Source organism: Budorcas taxicolor, chromosome 3, assembly GCF_023091745.1.
Source record: "Budorcas taxicolor isolate Tak-1 chromosome 3, Takin1.1, whole genome shotgun sequence".
NCBI classification, from domain to species: Eukaryota; Metazoa; Chordata; class Mammalia; order Artiodactyla; family Bovidae; genus Budorcas; species Budorcas taxicolor.
The window spans coordinates 109,190,187-109,213,877 of record NC_068912.1 but is presented as its reverse complement, the minus strand read 5'-3'; the positions used below and the strand labels follow the sequence as shown (position 1 = coordinate 109,213,877).

At 50.8% G+C, this 23,691-nt stretch overlaps 1 protein-coding gene across 1 annotated transcript in view; it reads right to left on the bottom strand.

Annotated features, from left to right (window-relative positions):
• Window positions 1–23,691, bottom strand: part of GRIK3 (glutamate ionotropic receptor kainate type subunit 3) — a 241,274-nt gene that overhangs the window by 4,490 nt on the left and 213,093 nt on the right. The window contains exons 11-15 of the mRNA XM_052636773.1: window positions 22,717–22,940; window positions 16,353–16,471; window positions 13,741–13,958; window positions 2,450–2,672; window positions 1,685–1,935 (exon numbers count right to left, since the gene is read on the bottom strand). Of these exons, the coding sequence (XP_052492733.1) occupies window positions 1,685–1,935; window positions 2,450–2,672; window positions 13,741–13,958; window positions 16,353–16,471; window positions 22,717–22,940 (1,035 nt within the window). The remainder of the gene's footprint in view (window positions 1–1,684; window positions 1,936–2,449; window positions 2,673–13,740; window positions 13,959–16,352; window positions 16,472–22,716; window positions 22,941–23,691) is intronic.

Here is a 23,691-nt window from a genome sequence, read left to right as displayed (position 1 = left end):
TTCTAGGTGTTAGGCACATGGCAGTGAAACAGACAGACAAGGCCCTAGTGCTCAGGGAACGCTGATGATGGGATAGAAACAGGTAATAAACATGTGGACAAATAAATAGTTTCAGAAAGAGTTAACTATTATTAAGAGAATAAAGCATTGAAATGGGATGGAGTTGGGTAGGGAGGGGCGATAGGTGGGAAAGACTACTTGAGCTTCAGGTGAATGCCCAGAAGACTCTAAGAATATGGGGCTCTGTGGGAAGCACAGTGCAGGGTTCTGGAACAGAATGTGCAAAGGCCCTAAGGCAGAAGTGTGCTTGGCTGGTTAGGGACTAAAAACGTGGCCAGTGTGTGTGGAGCAGAGTAAGAGAGGGGAGAGTGGGAAGGAGGAGGCTGGGGAGGTGGGTAAGGACTAGATTGTATAAGGCTTTTCAATGGAATTTGGAGCTCATTTCAATTGTAATGTAATTCTAATTTAACCTAAAGGATTTGATTGTTCTTCTTAGATGAATCATAATTTTTAAAAACCATTCCCAATTATTGGACATTTAGGTTTTCTCACATTTTTTTTTTTTCACATTACAATGAACACGTCAATGAACATTCTTGTCAATAAAATTGCACATGTTTTGGCCACTTCCATTGGGTGCATTTCTAAAAGTAGAAATTGACTGATCCAAACATGTAGCCTCCTTTAAAGACTCTGGCCATACTGCAGAGTTACCTTCCAGAAACTTACCCTCTTGGACTCCCCCTGAGCAATGTGGTAACATGTCCCTTTTCTCACACCTGTGTGAACTTGAACACCAAGAATTACCTTTGCCCTTCCTCTTTGCTCACTCAGGCTTACTGATTAGAAACGACTCCACTGAATTTTGGGTGGATGTGTAAGTGCATCTTATACAGAAGACTTAACCACAATCTCCTTCCACACTTGCCCTGTCTCCCTTTGAACTTCCCTGTGAGAAGAGCTTCCCCACAGACCACTGGCCCTCCACTCAAGGTGCACATTCAAATCACTCTGTACACTTTCTTAAGAAGCCAATCCCAGAGGCCACCACAGACCAATTAAAACACAGTCTCTGGGAGTGAGGTCAGGGTATTAGCACTTAAAACACTTCTCCCTGTGATTCCAATTTGCTACTGGGACCCGGAACCACTGCCCAACCACACGTGAATTAATCAGATGGGTTGAACCTAGCAAGCTTGGGCTAGCCCTCTTAACTCTTTTTCTCTGTTAAACTTTTGATTATGGAAATTTCCAAATATATGCAGAAGTGAAGAGAACAGTATAATGAACCCCTATGTAAGCATCACGAAGCATCCACAATTACCCTGGAGGGTTTTATGCAGGGGAACGACATGGTTCGAATTAAGTTTTAAACAGGGCACTGGCTGCTGTATGGAGAGCAGCTGGTGGAGAGGAAGAGAGGAGGCAGGAAGACCCGACCAGAGGCTAGTGTGTGGTCCAGCTGGGGATGATGGGCATGGCCTGGCATGGAGCCAGCGTGATGGGAAAACGTGCCGAATGGGGCTGGTAGGGCTTCCTGGTGAGTGGGATGCAGAGCGGGCTATGGGGGGAGGGGTGGGATCAGACACCACCTTGCACCTGGCACCTAAGGAGTGTGAAGCCAGTGTGGTCCCTGATCTGTTCCGTCCCTTCCCTGTGCCCGCTCCAGTTCTTGGAGGTTTACCTGCTCTCGCTCTGCGGTCTTGCGGAGCTTGTACACAAACTCGCCCACAGCCACCAGCACAGACAGGACCAGCCCGGCGGCTAGGACGATGAAGATGCCCCCGATCTTCTGGATGCCCAGGGCGCTGGCCTCTTTGTTTTCCTCCTCAGGACACCCGCTGCCCCTCCACCACTTCTCCTTCATGATGTGCAGCTTGTCCTCCTCCTGGAGCTGCAGGATGGCAATGGTGATCTTGTCCCGGTACGGGGAGCCTGGGTGGGGGAGAGGGGACCCTGGCCATCAGCAGCCTTCAGCCCATCTGTGCACCCCTGCCAGCACCCTGGCTGGGGCTAGCCACCATCACTAGCCCTCTCAGCACGCTCTTCCGAAGGGGGCCCCCAGTGCCAGGAGGCCCCTCTTTTAATCCATCAATGGTGTCTCCACGAATCCAGGGTGGAGAGTTTTGCCTATGAATCCCTGTCCCCGCAGGCCTCTGGAAGACCCAGTGTATCTGAGCTGCCTCAGCAGGGGTGAGGTCAGAGAGAGGAGGCAAGACCTTGAACTGACCCCCATCTCTGTGTCCGCCCCCGGGTCTCCTCTTCTCAGGCCGGCGCTGACCTCATGAGGCTTGTGGCTCTGCCGTTTTGTTTCTGGGCTGAGCCCTTTCAAGGCTCAGGGGGTGATCTGAGAGAGGGAGTGGGAGGCCACGTGTGCACAAGAGTGAACCTGGGGGTCTTGCCCACCCTCTGTCCCCCCCGCCCTCCCGTCTGCGGCCCCTGTGCTCACCCATGGGCGTGCCGATGCCATAGCCCTTGGAGTCGATGAGGCCCCCGATCTGGGTGAGGTTGCAGTTCCTCTGGGTGACGTACTCGATGGTGGTCGATTCCATGAGCAGCGCGTAGTCGGCCGTCAGCGTCCGCTGGATGCCCTCCTCGTTGTTCTTCACCAGCGCCGAAGGTTTGCTGCTCATGAAGGCCCACATCTTCTCGAAGGTGGAGATCTTGGATTTCTGGGCCATGGGGAAGCAGTGGGGGTCATGTACGCACAGTTACTGAGCACACAGGGACCAAGCACTGCTCACTCTTCGCAGGCCTGGGTCACTGAATTCTGTGCACAGTCCTTAGAGTGAGTGAGTTCCGCCCACTGCTCAGATGTGGAAACTGAGGCCCTGGGAAGGTATGTCCTCAAACACATGGCATCTGATCGTAAAGCTGAGAGTCAGACTCGGGCCCACACACATGGAAACCCTTGACTCTTTGCTGTGGCACAAGAGGTCTTCAGGCTTTTCTTAAAAAACTTTTTTTATTTCTCTAAGATTTATTAAACAATTAAACACATGCAGGTCATGTTCCAAGTGCTTTGCCTGCATAAACTCACTGATTCTTCCCCATAGTCAGAGGGGGCAGGTATGGGTTGGCCAAAATTTTGTTTTGGTTTTTCCACAGCATCTTATGGAAAAACCCAAATGAACTTTTGGGCCAACCCAGTAATATCACTAGCTCCAGTTTACAGATAAAAGAATGGAGTTTAGCTGTGCCTCAATTTGGCTGATTTACTCAGACACAAACTGGCAAAACCAGGCTATCTGACCCCAGAGTCCATGCTCCTAACCACTGAGCTTCACTGCCTCTTAGAAACCACTGTGAGGGTGGCAGGGAAGGTGGGTGGATGCTGAGGAGGGCAAAGCTCGGTGGATTCTAGGCCCCCTACTCCCACTTCAAGCAGGCCCTCTTATGCACCATGTTCCTGGGGAAGGTTTGTCTCAGGCAAGGGTTCCTGTCTGTTCTCCATCAATATAGTGAAAGAGAAGCAGGGTGAGCATTGCTGAGAGGGCAGGAGAGTAGGGGTAGTCAGAGCAGGTGGTCTGGTGGCCCCCTCACCCTCTGGTTCCAGAGTGTCCCGGGCTGGATGCTGCTGCCTGGGTGGAACCAGCATCCTTGAGAACAGGCTGGTGAGTGGGCTGTTGTGCTTGATCCCCAGATGGGGGGACTCAGGGAGGGCCTGGGGCCAGGAGAGGTTGTGTCTCTTGCTGCCGGATAGGACTGGGCAGAACAAGATGCATGCCTTCATGAGATTTCTTGGGATCTTAGTGTCTGCCGGCTGCCTGCTCCCAGCAGGGATCAGCCCCACCTCCATGCATCCCAAGGGAGCAGGTGGCTCTGCAGTCCCCACTGTCCCCGGCTTTTTCTGAGTCTGGCCATGCCCGTCTGTGATATCGGCCTGTCTGACTGGCACCTGGCCCAGCTCCGGGGTGTGTGATGGCATGGGTGTGCTCCAAGAGGCTGCTGTGGGGCTGGGGGAGAAGGGAAGAGCTGTGACTGTCAGGAGTGGGGGGGGGGGGAGGGGGCTGGGAGGACAGTGGACCTTCTACTCCCCAGGTGCCTCCTAGTTTTAAGGGCTGTCGCTCCAAAAGTGCCTGGGCAGGAGGGAGCCCCAGAGCAGCAGGCAGCTCCTCACTTGAGATTCCACCTGAGCCCAGAATCCCTTGAGTGCCAGTGATGCTGCCTTTGGGCATAGGGTCTGAGGGCACCTTCACAGACACTCTCCTCCTGCAAATTTATCTCCCCTGAAGCCGAAGGTCTGGGAGGGCTCGGATGCCTGGAACCCCTCAGTGGGTTCCACTGGAGCAGCAAGCTGGCTGATCCCACTCCTGCCTATCCTCAGCCTGTCACATGATCAGCTATTCCTGCTCCTCAACTTTTTCATCCTCCCATAGCCCCAGATGCTCCCCACACCCACCCCACACTTAACTATTCTTGCCCTCAAGAATATTCATGATTTTCAGCTCTTCGAACTCTCCAGATGTCTCTTATTTTCTAGATAACTTCTGCTATCCAGACTCTGCCCCCTCCAGCTTCTCCCTCGGGTCTGCTCTCACTCTGTCCCTTTTCCTGCCCAGATTCTCATAGTCTGAAACTTCAAACTGGCTCCAGTGATCCCTGTCCCTGGAGTGTGGGCTGGGCCCAGTGATTTGCTTTTAACCCCTGCCCCCAGGAGTGACGGGCTTCCCTGATAGCTCAGCTGGTAAGAATCCACCTGTAATGCAGGAGACCTCGGTTTGATTCCTGGGTCAGGAAGGTTTGCTAGAGAAGGGATAGCACCACTCCACTATTCTTGAGCTTCCCTTGTGGCTCAGCTGGTAAAGAATCTGCCCGCAATGCGGTAGACCTGGTTTCCATCCCTGGGTTGGGAAGATTCCCTGGAGAAGGGAAAGGTTACCCAATGCAGTATTCTGGCCTGGAGAATTCCATGGACTTCATAGTCCATGGGGTCGCAAAGAGTTGGACATGACTGAGTGACTTTCACTTTCGTTTTTCCACTAGTGATAGGAAATCTCACACCTGAGATTAGGTTACAGGAGAGGCTGACTTCTGCCTTGCTTGTACTCTCTCTGGCTTGCTGCTCTGAAGGAAGCTCACTGGTATGCTGTGAGCTGGCCCGTGGAGAGGTCCACATGACAAGGATCAGAGGGCAGTCTCTAGCCAACAGTCAATGGGGAGTCAGAAGCCCTCAGTCCAACAGCCTAGGGGGAACTGAAGGCTGCCAACTATTACTTGAGTGAGTTTGAAAGCTGGACCTGGAGGTGCAGCGTTAGCCAGCACCTCGATCCTGGCCTGTGAGAGGCCCTTTGCAGACGACCCGGCTATGCTGTGCTGATTCCTGACCCACAGACTGAGAGGTCATACTATTATTGTTTAAGACACTAAGTTTGGGGTAATTTGTTATGTAGCAGCAGGTAACTGATATACTCTCTTACACGCATGCTGACGCAAGCTGCTTTTATTCCCAAAATAGTTGCTTTCTCAGACAATCAGTTGCAACTATTCCTCTCATAAGATTATCCCAGTCCAGTTATTCCTGCTTGCCGGGGACACATGGCCTCAGGCACTCTGCTTTCTCGGTTTGTTGTTGTTGCTTAGTTGCTAAGTCGTGTCCAACTCTTTTCCAAGCCCATAGACTGTAGCCCATCAGGCTCTTCTGTCCATGGGGATTCTCCAGGCAAGAATACTGGAGTGGGTTGCTATGCCCTCTTTCAGGGGATCTTCCCAACCCAGGGATTGAACTCAGGTCTCCCGCATTACAGGCAGATTCTTACCACCTGAGCTACCAGGGAACCCCGAGCCATATAAAAACTAAATGCTATTCTCTCATCAGTGACTTCAGCACGGCAACTCCTTTTCCATCCCAGTCTCTCCTGCTTTCCAAATTGTCCTTCTTCTCCTAGAGGTGGGAATTAGGAGTGGCTGAGGCCTTCAGGGCTCCCCTTATATCTCCTAATGTATCCATCCATCTAACTATCTATCCTTCCATCTACATATCCATCCACCCACCCACCCATCTATTCTCTTACTCGTCACGTTCATATTCTCACCTAGTCTCTCTCACACTATCTACACACCAATTCATTCTACTAACTATACAACTATCCACCCAATCTTTTACCTATTTATTCATCCATCCAATACCCACCCATTCTCTTATCCACCTCCCCATCACCAGCCATCCCGGCACCTCTTCACCTCACCCATCTTACCCACTCATTCTCCCCACAACTAGCCATCAGTAACTTGACAATGAGCCATTCAGGGAGCCTTGTCCCATTCTCTCTGTGTCAGAAGGGGAGAACTTCTCCTGTTTCTGGAAACCCTTCCCTGAATCCTCTTCCTTAACATCCCAACACCTAGTTCCTCCTATACATAGGCCTGCCAGACATCAAAACATAAGCTCGTCCCAGGAACACCCCATCATAAATGTAGACAGAAATTTCCATTGGAGGCTGAAGGGGGCAGGGACTGGTATTGGGGCTGATGGGCTCTGACGCCTGCAGCAGGACCAGGATGAGGAAGGTGGGAAAGGACACCAGAGAACTTGGACCAGTTCAGATGAAAAGTAACAGTAAAGCGGGAAGCTGGCTGTGATACTGATTTCAATAGTTTCGGCTCTCCCGGCTCCAGTGTCAACAAATTCACTACCTCCATCACCTGCAGGCAGGTGAGCCTGAAACCTGCCTCCCTAGACAGGCCACCTCCTGTGTTGTCTCATATCTTGGGATCCCCATTTTCCACAAAACCCACTCATGGTTTCTAATTCCCCTTAGATTCTGTCCCGTCCTTGAGTGATAGTCCATGATTCCAAGTATATCCCTGGGAAACTTCCTTCTGGTACCTCGGAGGCAGGGAGGGTTACAGCCAGGGCCCTTCCTGGAATCTCGGCCCCCTCTCCCACCTTCCTGGGCCGGGTCACCAGAGGCCCGAGTTCCATCACTGGCCCGAGTAGTCACCACCCCAGGGGATGGCCCCACATTACTATGGCTCCAATGCAATCCTGCCTGTCCCCCAGCTCCAGTGGGAGCCTTAATAAGCGCTGTTTCAGGGCCAGTCACCCAATCAATTAATGGAATCGTTTGGAGCAGCTGATACAGGGCGACACGCCAGGACGGAGAGGCTTTTTTTATCAGTGAAATTGGCAAGAAAGTAAGTTTCAGGCTCACGACTTTCAATTCTAGCCTTCTCAAAGAAGTAAATTGATTTTCCCCAACTGAAGATATTTAATCTTGAGAATTTAACATTTCTGTACAAGAAAATGTATATAGGTATATATATATATATATATAAACATAAATCAATTCCAAAGGGAGCTGAATCTCAGGGAATGTATGCGGGGAGGCAGTGGCAATGTGATTCCATGCGAGACCTTGGGTATTTTCCATACTGGAGAGGAGACCTTTCCCCAGATTAATTGGCTTTCTTATCCATGGATGTGGAGTCTTTGGCCTTATCGGATCCACATACTCCAGCAGTTAATCATGTCTCTTGGGTTATTTTCATGGGGATCAGGGGGCTCCTTGAGGGGGCTCTGCCCACCTTCCCAGCACAGACTTGCCAATCCTCTGGCCTAGCAGCTGCTTCTACAGACTGCATGAGCCCCTGAGGCTGGCCTGTGCAGGGGAGAGTCAGGAGGTAAGGGTTGCAGACTGGCCCCTGTAGGGAGAGTGAGGAGGTGAGGGCTGCAGGTGCGGGATGGAGGTAATGGGAGAGGTTGGTCCCTCTGCATGGACTCTGGTGTCACACTTACCTGGGTTCAAATGCCAACTCCTTCTGTGACCACAGGCAAGTGATGTTACATCTCTGAACCTCCCTTTCCACATGGGTAAAATAGGGATACACTTAGCATAGAGCTAAGTTCCTAGGATGTGCTTGATGAATGGCTGGCATCATTCTATCTTTTTAAGCCTCCTTAATTCTCTGTAAGGCTCAGTTTTCTCATCCAGAAATTGGGGATAATAATTTCTAGAGTGCAGAGTTCCTACAGAAATGAAATGACATAAGACTCAGTGGTAGAAAATGCCAGGGCTGACAGGGTCCAGGCAGGGATACTGTAAATACGGCTGAATGGAGTTCTGGTAAGCTGGAGAGGGTGAGTGCCCTCTTGGCTCCCAACAGTCTATCTCTCTGCATGAGTGCTGGTTCAGTGACACTCCATCTTTCATGTTTTCAAGAAGCTGGATATATGATTATTTTTAATGCAAAAATCTCCCTATTTTAAAATGCTGATCACTAATTAAACTATATAAGAAATATCTGGCCCCTAAAATCATATCTATGGGCTCAACAGGGCTGTGTATCACCGAGAATAAACAACAAAAAGAGCTGACATTCATTGCATGTATATCCGGTGTCAGGTATGGCTCGAAGTTGTTTATGTAAATTATCCCATTTAATCTTCTCAAAAATCACCTCAATGGGGGGGGGTGTATCATTATTATACCCATTTCATAGGCGAGAAAACCAAGGCACAGAGAGCTCCCCAGTAACCGAGTCATTCTCAATAACATCCCATCATCCCCGGGCTGACCCTGCACCTGTTACTGCCCCTCGGGCTGCCTGCTCTGGGTCTCTTCTATTCTGAGGGCCTCTGGGCTCCCCTGAAGTGCTCGGCTCTGTGCAGAGGTAGACAGCCGTTTTGTGACAGAGGCACCAATATCCTCCACAACGCTGCCCGCACCCAATCTGGAGGAACCTGGAAGATGAGAGGTTCTCCAGGTATCTACGGGCTGTGGTTTCTCCATGGGGCTCCTGTTTGCCTCAGGAGGGGACTACAGGGAAAAAGGAGAAAAGGAGCCAGCCAGTTTGCCCATCTTCTGGGTCAGCCACACGGAGGGACATCAGAGAAGAAAGCCTTTGCCTCTGTGTGCCTGGCCCTGGTATATACGGTAGTTCATTGAATCTCCTTGCTAATTGTGGTGCAGTGGGACTCAGAATCCATGTCATCCAGGTGAGCAGACTGAGGCTCAGAGGAATAACATGACTTCCCCATGGTCACCCATCAGAGACAATAGCCAAGACTCGAGTCCTGGTCTGTCTGACTCTAAGACTGATGTGACTTGACTGTGCCAGGCTGCACCACACCCAGTTCTGCCTGGTCACTGCATTTCTGTCCTATTCTGCTTCTGCTAAGTGCCATCAGAGAGGCCAGCAATCAGCTCAGGAGGAATTAGAAGCGGAGCTCGGGAGCACCCTCCTGAGACTTCCAGCCCAGGGCATAGTCTGTTGAGCAGCTGGAAGGTGGGAGTTGGACTGGATGGCCTCTCCAGGCACCTTCCAGACTCAGTTGCTAGCATGGGGCAACACTATGGCCTCAGTGGGGCCTGATGGTGCCAGGGACCCTGGGAGCCTGGAAGTCTTGGTCCCCAGCTCTGTCGCTTTCCTAAGCAGCTGTGGCTCACACACAGTCTCTCCCACGTGTGATGTCTCTCCTACCGCGAGACCAAAGAGGGCTAAATCCTTGGAGAAGCTGCCTTCCGACACCCTCTCTCTTCAAAGCTCCCCAACCCTCCCTGCCGAGAACACGCTTTCCCCACATCCTCCTTTACATTTTTGCCTACATATTTTTACAGCCAAACAGCGCTTTCAAAGGCCTCCTTTTTTATCTCCTAATTAATTTTTATCTTCCAAGACGGAGGGAGCACAACACAGGAGACGCTGTTTGTGATGCTTGCTGCTCCCTGACAACTCTTCAGATGAAATTTCCTTTGGAATGACGGGCTGCCTCCAGCCACGTGTCTCCCAGGCTACAGAGTAGGGGGCGAGGGATCCGCAGTCCCCCGAGAGACCAGCGCCCCACTTCCTGTTGTTGCCATCTTTGGATGGGGATGCGTTCTCTCCCTTGAGTGCTCCTCTCCATCAGGGGATGCTTTTTAAGACGGTTTGCAGCTTAACCTGGAGACAGGCTAACCGCAGAACCAAAGTTCATCTGCCCTGGGCTCTGGAACCTTCAGGGGTGCTCCCTGCTGGGCCCTAGCCTCACCATGGTCTCTCGTGTTTGCTTTACTTGCTTCCTGCCGTCTTTTCCTTCCATCCTTTAATCCAACAACGGCATCCGCTCGACATGTAGTATTTAAGCAACTACGAAGTACCAGGACTGTTCTAGGCTATGAGTATACGGCTTCACTCCTTCCCCCAAGGAATTCTTGGATGGTAGCTGGCTCCTTGGAGAAATGCTATGGATACAGGGACAAAGAGCACAGGCCTTTGAGCCAGACTGCTGCTGCTGCTCCTGCTGCTAAGTTGCTTCAGTTGTGTCTGACTCTGTGCGACCCCATGGACTGTAGCCTACCAGGCTCCTCCATCCATGGGATTTTCCAGGCAAGAGTACTGGAGTGGGGTACCATCGCCTTCTCCGTTGAGCAAGACTACTTGGGCTCAAATCCCAATGCTGCGTTTCACCGGCTGTGAGATGTGAGGCAAGAAGTATGAACTCAGGTTACTTTCGGAGCCTTCCTTTCACCATATGTTCGCTGTGGGGGTGATAATAGTGTCTGCCTTCTAGGGATGTCATGAGGATGATAGGTGTGAATACAGATAAAGTGCTTAGAACGTTGCCTAGCACACAGTAAGTGCTCAATAAATGTTACTGTAATTGTGGACTTTGCCAGTGTCTCCAGGACATCTAATGGCAACCTCTGGAGCCGATTCCTGTTCAACCCTAGTGCCAACCTTGCGGTACACACTCATGGGCAGGGGAGAGGCCCGCCCCTCCAGGAGAAGACCCTAGAGGGGATGTGGGAGTGGGCAGTGTGTGTGCCGACAGAGTAACCGACCGTACATCATCTCCACTGAGCCACGATCAATTCACCCAGCCCCTCTGGGCCTCTGATTCTCTAGGTTAAACTCAGGTTTCCTTCCAGCTCTAATTTGAAAGCTACCATAAGGAGGCTACCCCTAGGCCCGGTACAGGTGTGGGGGAGGAGGAGGGCTTGGGAGAGGAACGTACGACTAGGCAAGGCAGGGTAGGGGTGGGGCAGGGAGGAAGGAAGTTTGTCCAGGGACCTTCTGGGAGGATCTTTGCTTCTAGCTTATCATCCGAGGTTTAGCCGCACTCAGGTTCCTCTCTGCCTATATAACAGTCCCACGGCTGATGCCATTGGTAGGGAGGCTGGGCAGGAAGCACTTCATTTGAATTAAAGCAGGAGACAAGGTGGCCAGACAGCAAGCGGAATTCACTGGCAATCAGGAGAGTGAGGAAGGGGAGCTGGTTCTTCAGGGGCTGTGCAGTTGCTCTTCCTGGCCCAAGGCCCTGGTGAGCCTGGGCCCTTCCGCCCCAGCATCCCAGCTGGGTGGTAGCATCTGCATCCCTCCCCTGCCCTCCTCGCTGCACCATTTGCAGGGAAGGTGGGTGAGGGCGGCGCGGGCTGCGGGAGGTGCTGCTTGATGCCGAGGACAGCAGCTCGGTGGGGAGCAGGGACCGGGTTCTTGGAAGCCAATCTGAGCATCTTAGCATGGAGGGAGGCAAGGGCATCCAATCAGCGCCAATGAGCCTGCACTGGGCTTATTTATGCTGCTTCCCTTTGATCGGGAGCTCTGCTTAGAGACGGGCTCATGTGTAATGCATGAGGGATGCTCTGGCATAGTCAAAGGGCTGGGCTGCAGCCTGGGGATTGGCAGGAGCAGGCGTGTGCGTGTATGTGCACACACACACACACACATACATGGGCCCATCCCCCCACTCACACTTATGTAAGCACAGACATGTGTGCACTCTCCACATACATACACATGTAGATACTCAAGCTCATACTTCACACAGTCATAGTCACGTGTCCACATGCCCGTATCACAGGGACACAGGCACACATGTGCTCACCAGCGCATATATGCAGACACTTGTGGTCAAGCAGAAAGACATACGAGCACCCAGACAGGCTGACTCGTGTGTAGGCACACATGTGCATATACATATACACATCATATACTGCTCCGTGCACCGTGCATGCAGTCACATACTCACATACTTGCTCACCCTCATGAATACATACACAGGGTCCCAGAGAGCCCCTAGTGTGCTTATGACAGTGCTTTATCTCCCCTTCACTATAAATAAATACATGGGGGGTGACCTCACAGGAAGACTGCGTTTGCCAGTAGCAGCATTCCAGAGGGAAGTCTGTTTCCTCTCGTTCCTCCTCACTAAGCACAGAACTGCTTCTACTTTTAAGAAGGGAGCCCTGTGGACTGTAGCCTGCCAGGCTCCTCTGTCCATGGAATTCACCAGGTAAGCATACTCTAGTGGGTTGCCATTCCTTTCTCAAGGGGATCTTCCTGACCTGGGGATTGAACCAGGCTCTTCTGCATTGCAGGCAGATTCTTCACCACCTTAGCCACCAGGGAGAGCCCATAACAGGCGAGGTCAGGGTAGCATGTAGGGGAGGGGAATGGGGTGCAGGGGAGGGGGAGGAGAGTGGCCATGCCCAGGAGGTAGAAGGCTTTCCACCCAACCCCTTCCTTCTCTCCTCACTCAGGCCTCACTGGAGGCTCTATCCATCACTCAGAGGCTTAGCCTGGAAGGAGGCAAGGGCTAGGGGATGGGGAACCAGGGCCTAGTGGAAAGGAAAACACCCTAGGCTTTCAGACTGACTGAGTGCAATTGACTACTAAATAAATACATGAATGAATGGACTCAGAGCCACAGAGGTCCCAATCCTGACCATTTCTGAGAAATCATTAGTGATTCTCAAAGTGTGGTCCCCGGACCAGCAGCATCAGCATCATCTGGGAACTCATTAGAAATGGACATTCCAGGCCCTGCCCCTGGATCTGCTGAATCAGTAACTGCAGAGGTTGGGACCTGGCAACCTGGCGTTCCCTGAGCCTTCCAGGTGATCTGGACACACACTGAGTCTGAGAACCACGGCTTAGAACATGGGCTCTGAAGGAAGGCAGACCTGGGCCAGACCCAGGCTGCTTCAGCTGTGAGTCCTTGGGACAACTCGCTTAATGGCTCCGAGCCTTAGTTTCCACACGTGTGAAATAACTGCAATACCTACTTCACGGGATTTGTCATGAAGATTAAATGAAGCTCAGGGCAGTGCCTGGCCCACTGTGAGCTCTTAGTGGTGCCCAGTATAGTCATTATTACCTTAATTTCCTGGGGAACATTTATAGCTACTGGTAGTCAGGGTCAGCCAGTTTCCTAAACCCTCAGCTACTCTTGTAGAAGGTGAAAAAATGTTAAGGAAGTGAGCCAGTGCTTTACAAAACAGGAGGACGCAACGAAGTCATGGCCAGATCCCCACGAAAGCAGGAACCTAAGCAGGTGACAGAGGCTTTACCTGGACACCAGCATTCCACGAGTGTAACATGCTGGTAGACATCCGTAAATGCTTGCTCAAGTTTTAAGCCTTCCTTGGAGGATGCACCCCTGCTGCCCCCTCGGTGTTGCCAGCTCACCCCAAGCTCAGGTCAGCCTCTTGGAGATGAAAGCCACTGAGATGCAAAGCCAAGAGTAGGGAGCCTACTGGCCCCAGGGCCTGTTTGTGTGTTATCTGGGCCATGCTTCTCCTTCCCCCTTCTCCAGCTTCCTTTGATGTTCTCCTCTGATGATTTAGGGAAACACAGCATATTCATGCTGCTTGTCCCAGGTATGGAAACTTCTAGGATCTGCGCTGGGACCCATCCAGTTGGCCATATCACTACAGCTCCCCAAAGTCAATTGTTCCTAAATAGGGAGGGGCTGAGCCCTTGGGATTTCTGGCTCCGTGCGATTAAGGAAGGACAGTGAAGGGAGGGAGAGGGTCTCACCTTGAAGAAGGTCATGGTGGCGCCGTCTTTGACTGCCCCATACTCGATTTTGGTTTGCTTGGCCAGGTCATCCGCAGAGTCTATGGGTGACTCCATGCGCTCCACGGTCAGAAAGGCAGCCAGGTTGGCCGTGTAGGAGGAGATGATGATCAGCGTGAAGAACCACCAGATGCCACCAATGATGCGCGTGGACAGGGCTTTGGGCATCAGTTCAGACCCTGGGAGGAAGGAGGAGACACGTGGTCCCTGACAAGGCCCAGACCAGGGCCGCTCGGTCCTCGGGGTCACAGACTCCACTGATCATCTAGTAACAGCGGAGACCTCTTCCTTAGACCAGTGGTTCTCGAAGTGTAGTTCCTGGACTGACAGCATCACCTGGGAACTTGTTAGAAATGCACACTCTCAGGTCCCACCCAGGACCCACTGAATCAGTAACTTTAGGGATGGGGCCCAGCAATCTGGGTTCAGTAAGCCCTCTAGGTGATCCTGATCTGGGCTAAAATTTAAGAACCACTGCTTGATAAAAACACACACAAGCAGAATATTTATTTCTCAGGCATATCAGACCCTCTGATGCATATCTGTGAACCACACGTGTGGTCCCAGGTTCTGAACACCTGAATGTGTTCCAGGTTCAAGAACCCCTGGGTTCTTGAGTAAATCCTGCTCTTAGCTGTCTGTGTTTTCTTGTGCCCATCGTTTTCCCTCTTTGGGACTCGGCAAAGCATTGTCCTTCTTCTGTTCCAGCCTCACAATACTGCTGCAATGACATAATTTGAGGAGGAAAGTGTGTTGGAAATGTGAGTGGTATACAAATACAAGATTGCTATACGATGCTTTGCAGGAGGAGAAAAATCAACATTTTTCGAAGCTCTTTGCCGAAATAGAAAGAGTACCGATCATTCTTCCTTCCCGACCTTGGGTGCGGAGCACAGTTTAGCTGAAACCTTTTAACTGAAGTAATTAACTAGGTGGCTTTCAAGAGATTTAAATAGCAAGTGACTCCTGAACTTTCCAGAATATTTGGACCTGCATCTGAAAAGCGTCTGCTTTGATATGGATGATTTTTTTTTCTCAAAGAAATCACTCAAGGGAGAGTTTTTCAAATACATAACCATTTTTCTCCCTCCTAATCAAAACCTCGCGGGGAATACATCAGGGGCCAATGCTTTGAATAGCAGCAGGAGGTGGAAGAGAAGCTATTACTGTGTGGAGGGGCCTTCAGGTTCTTTCCTAACTGTCACTGAGCAGAGATGATGGACAGAGCAGCAAGGTGAGGCTTCAGGACGCTCATTAGTCGTGGGGACAGAATGAGGTGCTTCCCCCTCAAGCTGCCTGTCACTTCCCAGCTACCAGAGACCACTCCCCCACCCCCACCCCAGCCTCACCCGCCTGGCCCTCCCACAAACAAGCGGCTGGAGGTGCCCCCAAAGGGAGAATGACTTATTTTAGTTGTTTGCTTCGCGAGCTCGGTCAGGTTCTGTTGGACCCCACCCCTGGCCTCTGTCATGACTGAGAGTTTGCTCGGGTCCAGGGTCCTTCATTCACAAGGCTTGGCAGGTCGTGGGCCCTCAGGACACGCTTAGATAACATCAGCCATGCATGCCTGCGGCACTTGCTGGTAGACATTACTGAGGACCAGGGTTTGTGCCAGGCCTTGAGGATACACACGTGAGGGAGGGACAGGGACAGTCTTTGCCCCTTGTATCTCCTTCCCTCCCTGGCCTCCTTTGTCCCTTTGTGGGGCCCTAACCCAGGCAGAGACTTTGGTCCTTGCCTCCATCCCATTCCCTGAGATAAGCGGCTCTGACAGTGACTCCGTAGACAAGAGGCAATCAGCATTTGGCTCCTGGTCATCAGGGACTGTGGGGGTAGGGTTCTTCTGGGGCTCTTTCCTGGCTGAGGTCCCCTCCTGCTCTGCTTGTCCTCCAGCCTCTGCTCCTTGCAGGTGCTCTGCTTTCTGAGATATTTGAGCAGCTGCAAATCCTTCCAGAAGCTAGGCTACCAGCTGGGGGTGGGGGGTGGGGGCGGGGGTGGTGGTGGTGGTGATGAGGGGGCAGGTACCCTATCCCAACCTCCCTCAGGAGGATGTGAGAAAAATGGCATCCTTCTGGGTATACCAGATCTGATGCACTCAGGCTAATGGCCCCAACACAGATGTGCCCCCTTCCTTCTACTGGGCTCCCAGAGCTAGACAGTCACCAAGTCCAGTCCCTGCTACAGCCTGAAGTTCTCAAAGTCCATCTCTGGCCTCCACTCCCGCAGCCACTACCCTGGCTCAGGTCTCACCATCTCATTTCTGCAGTGGCCTTCCACCCAGCCTCCCTGCCTCCAGTCTCCCTCCATCCTCAGCCCAACTTTGCTCAGGCAGATTCTGCGGTGGTGAGAATCAGGGGGTTGACTGCAGGTTGACTGCAGGATGCTGTATGTCCATCCCAGCTGGAGCAGGAGGGGCTGGGGATGAGCCCTGCCTGCCGCAGGTATTGGTATATGCTTCAGCCTCAGACAGTGAGCCAGTCCAGCTGGCTCCAGCAGAGGTGGAGCTCAGGGACCTGGGAAAGGGCACACACTTGAGCATCCAGGTGTCTGCAACCTTCTAAGGGCACACATACCTTGTTGCATCAGGGACCCCATTCCGAACCAGAAGCTGTTCAGCAGAGTGAAGTTATTTTCCACCACCTCAGAGCCGGGGTTGCAGGGGTGAGCATCGTACCACTCGTAAGGGCTGAACCTGAAGCAGAAAGAGGGGAGCAATGAGGCAAATCTTCGGGGAGAAGGGAGGAAGGGGTGTTCACGCCTTACAAGCTGGCGGTTTAGCAAACAGTGATGTGCCGACCACTTTAACATCAATTCCCTCATTGTTCTGCTAGGGAGTCAGGGAATGGGAAACCAGAATCATTTTGCTTCTCATTTTTTATTGTTAGTGCCCTTTTCTGGTGATAAAAGTAATTCAGCAGTATCTCTTAAAATTAAAAGTGCACATGCCCTTCAACCTAGCAATTCTGTGACTCATTATCCATCGTAGAAAAAACACTCTTCCAGGAGCATAAAGAGAAGTGCATGGGGGTGTTTATCAAAGCATTGTTTGTAATAGCAAAAAACTGGAAACAAGCTAAATGTCCTTCAATAGAGGAATGATTAAATAGACTACGCCACAATCGCACCCTGAAACCGCATGCAGCCGTTAGAAGAGATGCACCAACAGGGAAAGATCTACAACACATATTGTTTGGTTTTTTTTAAGTGATAAAAATAAGAACAATATGATCACATTTACATAAATAGATTCCTGAAGACACAGTTGCATTCCTATTTATGTACATTTGAATACAAATGCATATACAGTCTGGAAGGATCCACATCTGAAAAAAAATCACTATTGACCTCTGGGGAGGGGAAACGCAGAAGAAATTTCATGGAAGCCTGTTGCTTTGTATGTATTGCATGAACTTTGAAAAATGAAAATAGGCTTTTAAATTACTTATATACTTTAAAAACCTTGAAATGGAAAAATAGTAAAATACACTCCTCATAAAATATTCAGACAGTATAAAACACAATGAGAAAGCGAAAGTACTCCATGATCCCATCTCTTGGGAAGAACAATGTGTTCTATCGTTTTTTTCAGATTTTTCTCTTTGAATATACAAATACATGCATGACAGGAAAAAAAAATGTTATTTAAGCCTCCCCGCCCCCATTGCCTTCTAAGGAAGATAAGTCCTGATAACTGGAGGGATCTTTGTTTATTGTGTGAATTCCAGTTGAGAAAATGTAAGTTGGAGGAAGCTGGAACACTCTGGAGAGATTGAGAGACTCTGGAGAAAGTCCCCACCAGTCTAGTGTGGTTGGTGTGACTGGTGTGGTTGACGTGGCTGTTGTCGGTGTGTTCAGAGTGGCTGGTGTAGGGTCAGATGCTGAGATGAGAGACCGGGAAGGAGAGACATGTCTGATGGAATTCTCTTTTGTTTTTTAAAGTGTGATGAGTTTTAAGAGTGAGGCTGTGACTTTCCATCTCTCTTCTAAAAGCTTTAGTAAATTAAACATTGATCACCAAAATGCTCACATGAAAAGAATTTGGTTTTCACGAAGTGGAAAGATCCTGCAAATAGGAAATTCCAAAGTGAGGCTTCAAATCAAGATGGGGATTTTCAAAGGGAATGACCACGATCTGGCGAGATGCTCTAAAAATCCACAAGGAAGAGATAGAGGATGAAGACAGCGGAGATGAGAGGCTGTTGTGAGAAGGGTTTTAGAGAAAGCCTTTGGAGAGCTGTGTACTCAGGGGCCCCTGCATTCCCACAGTGAAGTCTAGGGAGAGTGGCTTCCACAGGGTGGCTGGGAGAGCCTGGGAAGGATGTGGTGGACGCTAGCTGGGAAATCTGGAGGGCAGGGGTTGGGCTGATGCATGTTTTCTACGAGAGAGAGAAGAGTAAGTCCTTGCTGCACAGGACTGGCCTGCAGGCCTGGCACGGTCAGGGCTAAGGTTGTTTTCCTGGACCAGATGGGCTTATACAGAAGAGAGATCCATCGCGACTTGTATCCAAGAAAGGCAATGAGACTCCAACAGAGAGAAGCCATAGGGCAGTGGGCCGACTAAGGAGGTATTGCCAAAGCGGACCCGTGACAGGGCAAGGGGAAAAGTCTGAACTGTGCATGACGACAGAAACGCGGAGGACTATACTGGACTCAGTATAGTCCAGTATAGTCTAACTAACTTCCAGTATAGTCTTCTAACTTCCGAGTTGAAAGTGTGCTTGTGCTACAGAGAGAGACCTAGGGTTTCTGTGCTCTGGAAGTGATCCAAAAAGTGACAGGTCCCAGCAGAGCTTCCACTGGGGCAAATAACTTCTCTGTACACACTGAAAGGTGTGTGTGTTAGTCACTTAGTTGTGCCCGACTCTTTGCGACCCCATGGACTGTAGCCCACCAGGCTCCTCTGTCCATGGGATTCTCCGGGCAAGAGTACTGGAGTGGGTTGCCAGCTCCTTCTCCTGGCAGGTGGGTGACAAGTGGGTGAAGGACAAAGCAAAGGTGATTTCTGATGAGATCTCATGAGCCCTGCTTTTTAAATGTACACACACACAATATATATGTATATAAATAGATAGATAGGATACATGTAATCATCCTTTTACATAGAAAAAAATCACATCATACCATAATAATGTCTTAGGTCTTGATTTTTCACTGAATAAGCCACCAGCCTCCTTCAGACCAGTTACTCCTAATGTCCTTTATTCTTTATAACTACTTAATAGGGTTTTTAAAAATATGTTTTTAATATTGAAGTATAGTTGATTTACAATGTTGCGCTAGTTTCAGGCATATAGCTTTAGTTCTGAATGTGTATTCTTTTTCAGATTCTTTTCCATTCTAGGTTATCATAAGCTATTGAGCATAGCGTGTGTGATCGTATGGCGTTTGCTATACAGTAGGTCCCTGTTCTACTTTCTGTTCAGTAGTGTGTATGTATTAATCCAAAACTCCTAATTTTTACCCTCCCCCTCCCCATTTCCCACCATCCCCTTTGGTAGCCATAAGTTTGTTTTCTATGCCTGTGAATCTCTTTCTGTTTTGTGAATAAGTTCATTTGTGTAATTTTTCAGTTAATGGGTGTTTTTAATCACTCCTCTTTCGTTGACACAGCCTGGCCCTTTTTTTCCACTGTGATACACTCTGCTGAAAGAAACATCCTTGCTCACACTTCTATGAGTCTCCAGGCCAAAGGGCAGCCTTGTCTAGGGCTTTGCTGAGAAGGGTTTCTAGATTCACGAGGACTGTAAAGTGAGGCAGGGCTTCCCCAGTGGGTCACCAGTAAAGAATCTGCCCTTAGTGCAGGAGCCGCAGGAGACATGGGTTTGATCCCTGGGTCGGGAAGATCCCCTGGAGGAGGACATGGCAACCCACTCCAGTATTCTTGCCTGGAAAATCCCATGGACAGAAGAGGCTACAGTCCATGGGTAGCTCACACAGAGTCAGACATGACTGAAGCGACCAAGCACGCACATGCATGTAAAGTGAGGCTCAGTGGTGACTTTCAACAGGATACATTCCCGGAGGTGGAATTTCTTACCATGATAAAAATAACTGGTCTAGAATGGGTCTCTGGGTTATTAAGTCTTGTTGTAGACCTGGGTCCTCACTACCCCTTGAGGGGCAGACAGTGCAGCAGATGCCCACTTCACAGGGGGGGAGGCAGCCTGGGCCCTCCAGCTGGCGGTGGTCCTGCAGTCAGGGGGTGGAAGGGCCCAGATTCCAACTCCAGTGCCCCAGGAGGGCAGAGGGGTGGAAGGGCTGCTGTACAGTAAGGGAGGTGCCACCAAAGTGAATGATGGATCTTGGGTTTATGGCTTGTGGCTACGAGGGGTTCTCCAAGTTTTGCAAGTCAGTGGGAGAGACTGACTTGGAGATACCCTGTCTCCCCTGAAGGGTGAAGGCTAAACTCCAGCCCCAGATGACAGGTGTAGACTGTGGCTGGGATCACCTCTTCCCGGGGGCTCTCATCTGTTGGCTGGAATGTGACTCTTGAGGGGCTGGACTGGCGGCTCGCCCTCAGTCCTGCTTCCGGGGTCAAGCACTTAGGATTATCTCCTTGTCATGAGTGCCAACTGGCCTGGTCTAAGTGATGGGGAGCAGCGTCCCTCCCCACGCCTTCCAGCCCTTCCTCCTTCTCTCCCTCCCTTTTCTTCTCACAGAGAAAGGCCTTGGTCAATGCCTAGACCCCTGATGCTAGCCAGGTATAGGCCAGCCAGTTTGTCGGATGGACAGCCCTGTGTCTTGCTGGAGCTGCCCAGAAAGAATCTAGACACCTACTCACCCTTTGCAGACCCTGTCTCTTGCACAGCTGTGTCTAGCTCTCTGGTAGCCAGCAAGCAGAGGTCCAAAGGACACAGGGCATACAGAGGGGAGGGGACAGAGGGCCACTTCCACACTGCAGATGGGCGGTGCTTGACCTCAACGGCATTCTAAAAAAACCAAATTAGTGGCTACTTATAAAAGCCATGAGGCATCACATGAAGATCTGAAACTCTCTAAAATCATGAACCCCCACAGCACTGGCCTGCATTCCTGCTTGGCATGGTCTGTTGAAGCCCAGTGGTAATGACTCTTTTCTCCAGGTGTGTGCTCGAGTTTGCCTCAGTCCCCACCACCCCCTGCTGCCTACCACCCAGGGTGCTTCACTCCCTCATGCTTCCTGTGTGTGCCACCCCTGATTAAAAGTCCGGCAAGTCTTGGTTTGAAGCCCAAACTCTGCGGCAAAAGGGTTTCTGGCTTTGGGCAAAGACTTAACCCCTCTGAGCCTCAGTTTCTGCTTCTGTAGCATGGGAATAATTATACTGACCTTACCAGGACTGCTGTAAGGCTTTGACGGATAGGTGTGAATTGAGTTGTGTGAGTGGTACACTGATGATCGTCCTGTGATGCTATTCATGGCTCTGTGATGAAGACCCTTGTCCCTCTCCAGGCATTCTGTGTCATTCCAGCAGCTCCAGAAAGCCCCTCTCTTCCAGAAAGTCTCCTCATCCTGACCTTGGAAGGGGGGCTCCTACCTGCCTGGCCAGAAGGTAAGGGGTGGAAAGCAGGCTCGGCTGCAGGGGATGAAAGGCCAGAAATCGGAGGGGGATGGGATGCACATCAAATGAGCAAAGCTGATGCTGGGAAAGCTTGAGCTGTTTTCGAGGGGGTGGGGAGCCAAGAGGCCGGCTGGCGCTGCTAAAATTATGGTGAGAGCTCTGGAGAATGGCTCCTGGCTTTCAAAGGCTTGTTAGACCATTAGAGACAAGAGGCATAATGAAGGTCTCTCTGTGGCAGCCTGGGCTGCCGGCTGGGCGAGCAGGCAGGCAGCACCAGGCCTGCCGGCAGCAAAGGATTTCGGAGGCAGGACAATTTCCTCTCTCACATCCTTCCCTTTGGTCTGTGTCTGTGTGGGAGGAGGGAGTGAAAAGGAGCAGGGTGGGGAAAAGCTTTCAAAGAAGACTCAGCAGAGAAAAAGGCCGACACACCAAGTCCTTGGATCTCAGATTGCTTCTCCGGAGAAGTCTCGCATCACACCTTGTTAGGATTTAGAGAGAAAAGAACCAGGGCAAGGGCTGGGGCTGGAGCCTGGAGGGAGGGGGCAGAAGGCTGGGGCCCAGGAGCTACCAACTTAGGGCGGAAGCAGAACACAGATGTCCAGGTGGCAGAGATGTGGGTTGCAGATAAAACACTTGGTGACCTGAGTTCAATGAGCCGGATGTATCCCTTATTGCTAGGGTGGCCTGGAGGAGTACTGAGCCTCTCTGAGTGTCGGATGTCTCCCCTTCATGGGAGGCCATGAGAATTAAGTAAGATAACTGGCTATAAAGGACAGAGCATGGTGCTTGGCACACAGTTGGTGCTCAGTAAGCACTGGGCTAAACCCGCTTCCCAGTGGCCTCTACCTATGACCCACCAGTAAGGATGTACTACGCCTACTTCATATGAACAACTGAATATGCAAGGGTATTGCTGGCATGTGTTAGAGGCAGGTAAGGATGTGTGCAAGCCAAGTTTCTGCATGTGTGTATGCGAGTGAGTTTATGTGGCATTGTTCCTCCTGCTGTTGTGGAGTGGATGGACACAGTCTGTTTTGTAAGTTTTAAGCTACCTGCTGGGCCACCTGGGTCTGCTGTACTGGGTGCCTGGTCCAAGTGGTCCAGCTTTGGGGAGTGACTGAACCTCTCCAAGCCTGGTCATAGGACCTAGGATACAACTGATACCTCTCAAAGTCATGGACACAGACCAGGGTGAGGACTAGGGGATTTAAGTCAGAGGGCCATGAAATGTTCCTTGGGGGATATGAAAGGATCTGAGCCTCAGGGAAAGAGACAGGAGCAGGTAAGCAGTGGTCTGAACCTGGGCCTTCTGTGCCAACTGCTGAGGATGGGGGGGACTTGCCTGGCTCCCTGAGCCCCTAACCCTGGGCCAGAGCTCTGGCCAGGGCATTGCTCTTACCTGGCGATGACAAAGAGGACACAGCTGACACCGAGGTAGGCGAGGAGCACATACATCCAGATGTCTGGGGACAGGGGGTTGAGGAAGGAGAAGACACTAGGGTTGGTGCCATTGGGCTTGCGATAGAGGATGCTCACGCCGAGGGTCATGAAGGGCTTGGAGAAATCGATGGCCTTCTCGCGGACGTGGGTGATGGTCAGGGGGGCCACGGCCAGGTCTGCCTTCTGCAGTGAGAGAGACATAGACAGACTATGAGCAAAGCCTAAGCTGGCGGGCGACAGAACATCCCTTCTTGAAAGGAGGAGAGACGAGGGAGGGAAGTGGAGTTTGTTGCCTGAACCCCGGAACACTTTAACACTCTTCAATTTCAGTGTTTACTAATTCTTCTTCTGGGCCAGGCAATGCCCAGGGTGCTGGGAGACAACCGTGAATTAGACTTAACCCCTGTTATCCAAGAGCTGATGGCCTTGAGGAAGAGGACATGGTATCAACATGTGGAGAGTGGAACACTATTACAGCTGTAACCCATGTGGTCCATTCTCGAAATGGTGCCTTGTCAAATATAGTTCAGCAATCTACGAACATTTAAAAATAGCTTGTGTTCTTTTTTTGTGACTTTCAAATGTCATGAAGAGGACACAGAATCCACAGCACCCCTTATTTATATCCGTTTTCCTTTCCTATCTACTTCTTGCATGCTTTACCCCATTTTGGATATTCTATATATCCTCAAAGCCCCCATAACCTGTTGGGCAAAAATAATACTCTCTTTGGTGGGAAAGGGTGGGGGGAGAAATGAAACAAAATTTTGAGCCCTCTGTAGTAGCAGAGGGGCGGGAAGAGGACAGAGCAGAGGAAGGCAGGGAAGGGATTGGAGAAAGCTAGGGATGTTCACACGCCGATAGAGCTCACTCCATCACAGTTCTAACAAGGGGAGTAATTAAAGTTTCATATCTCTAGGCTGAGCTTTTTCTG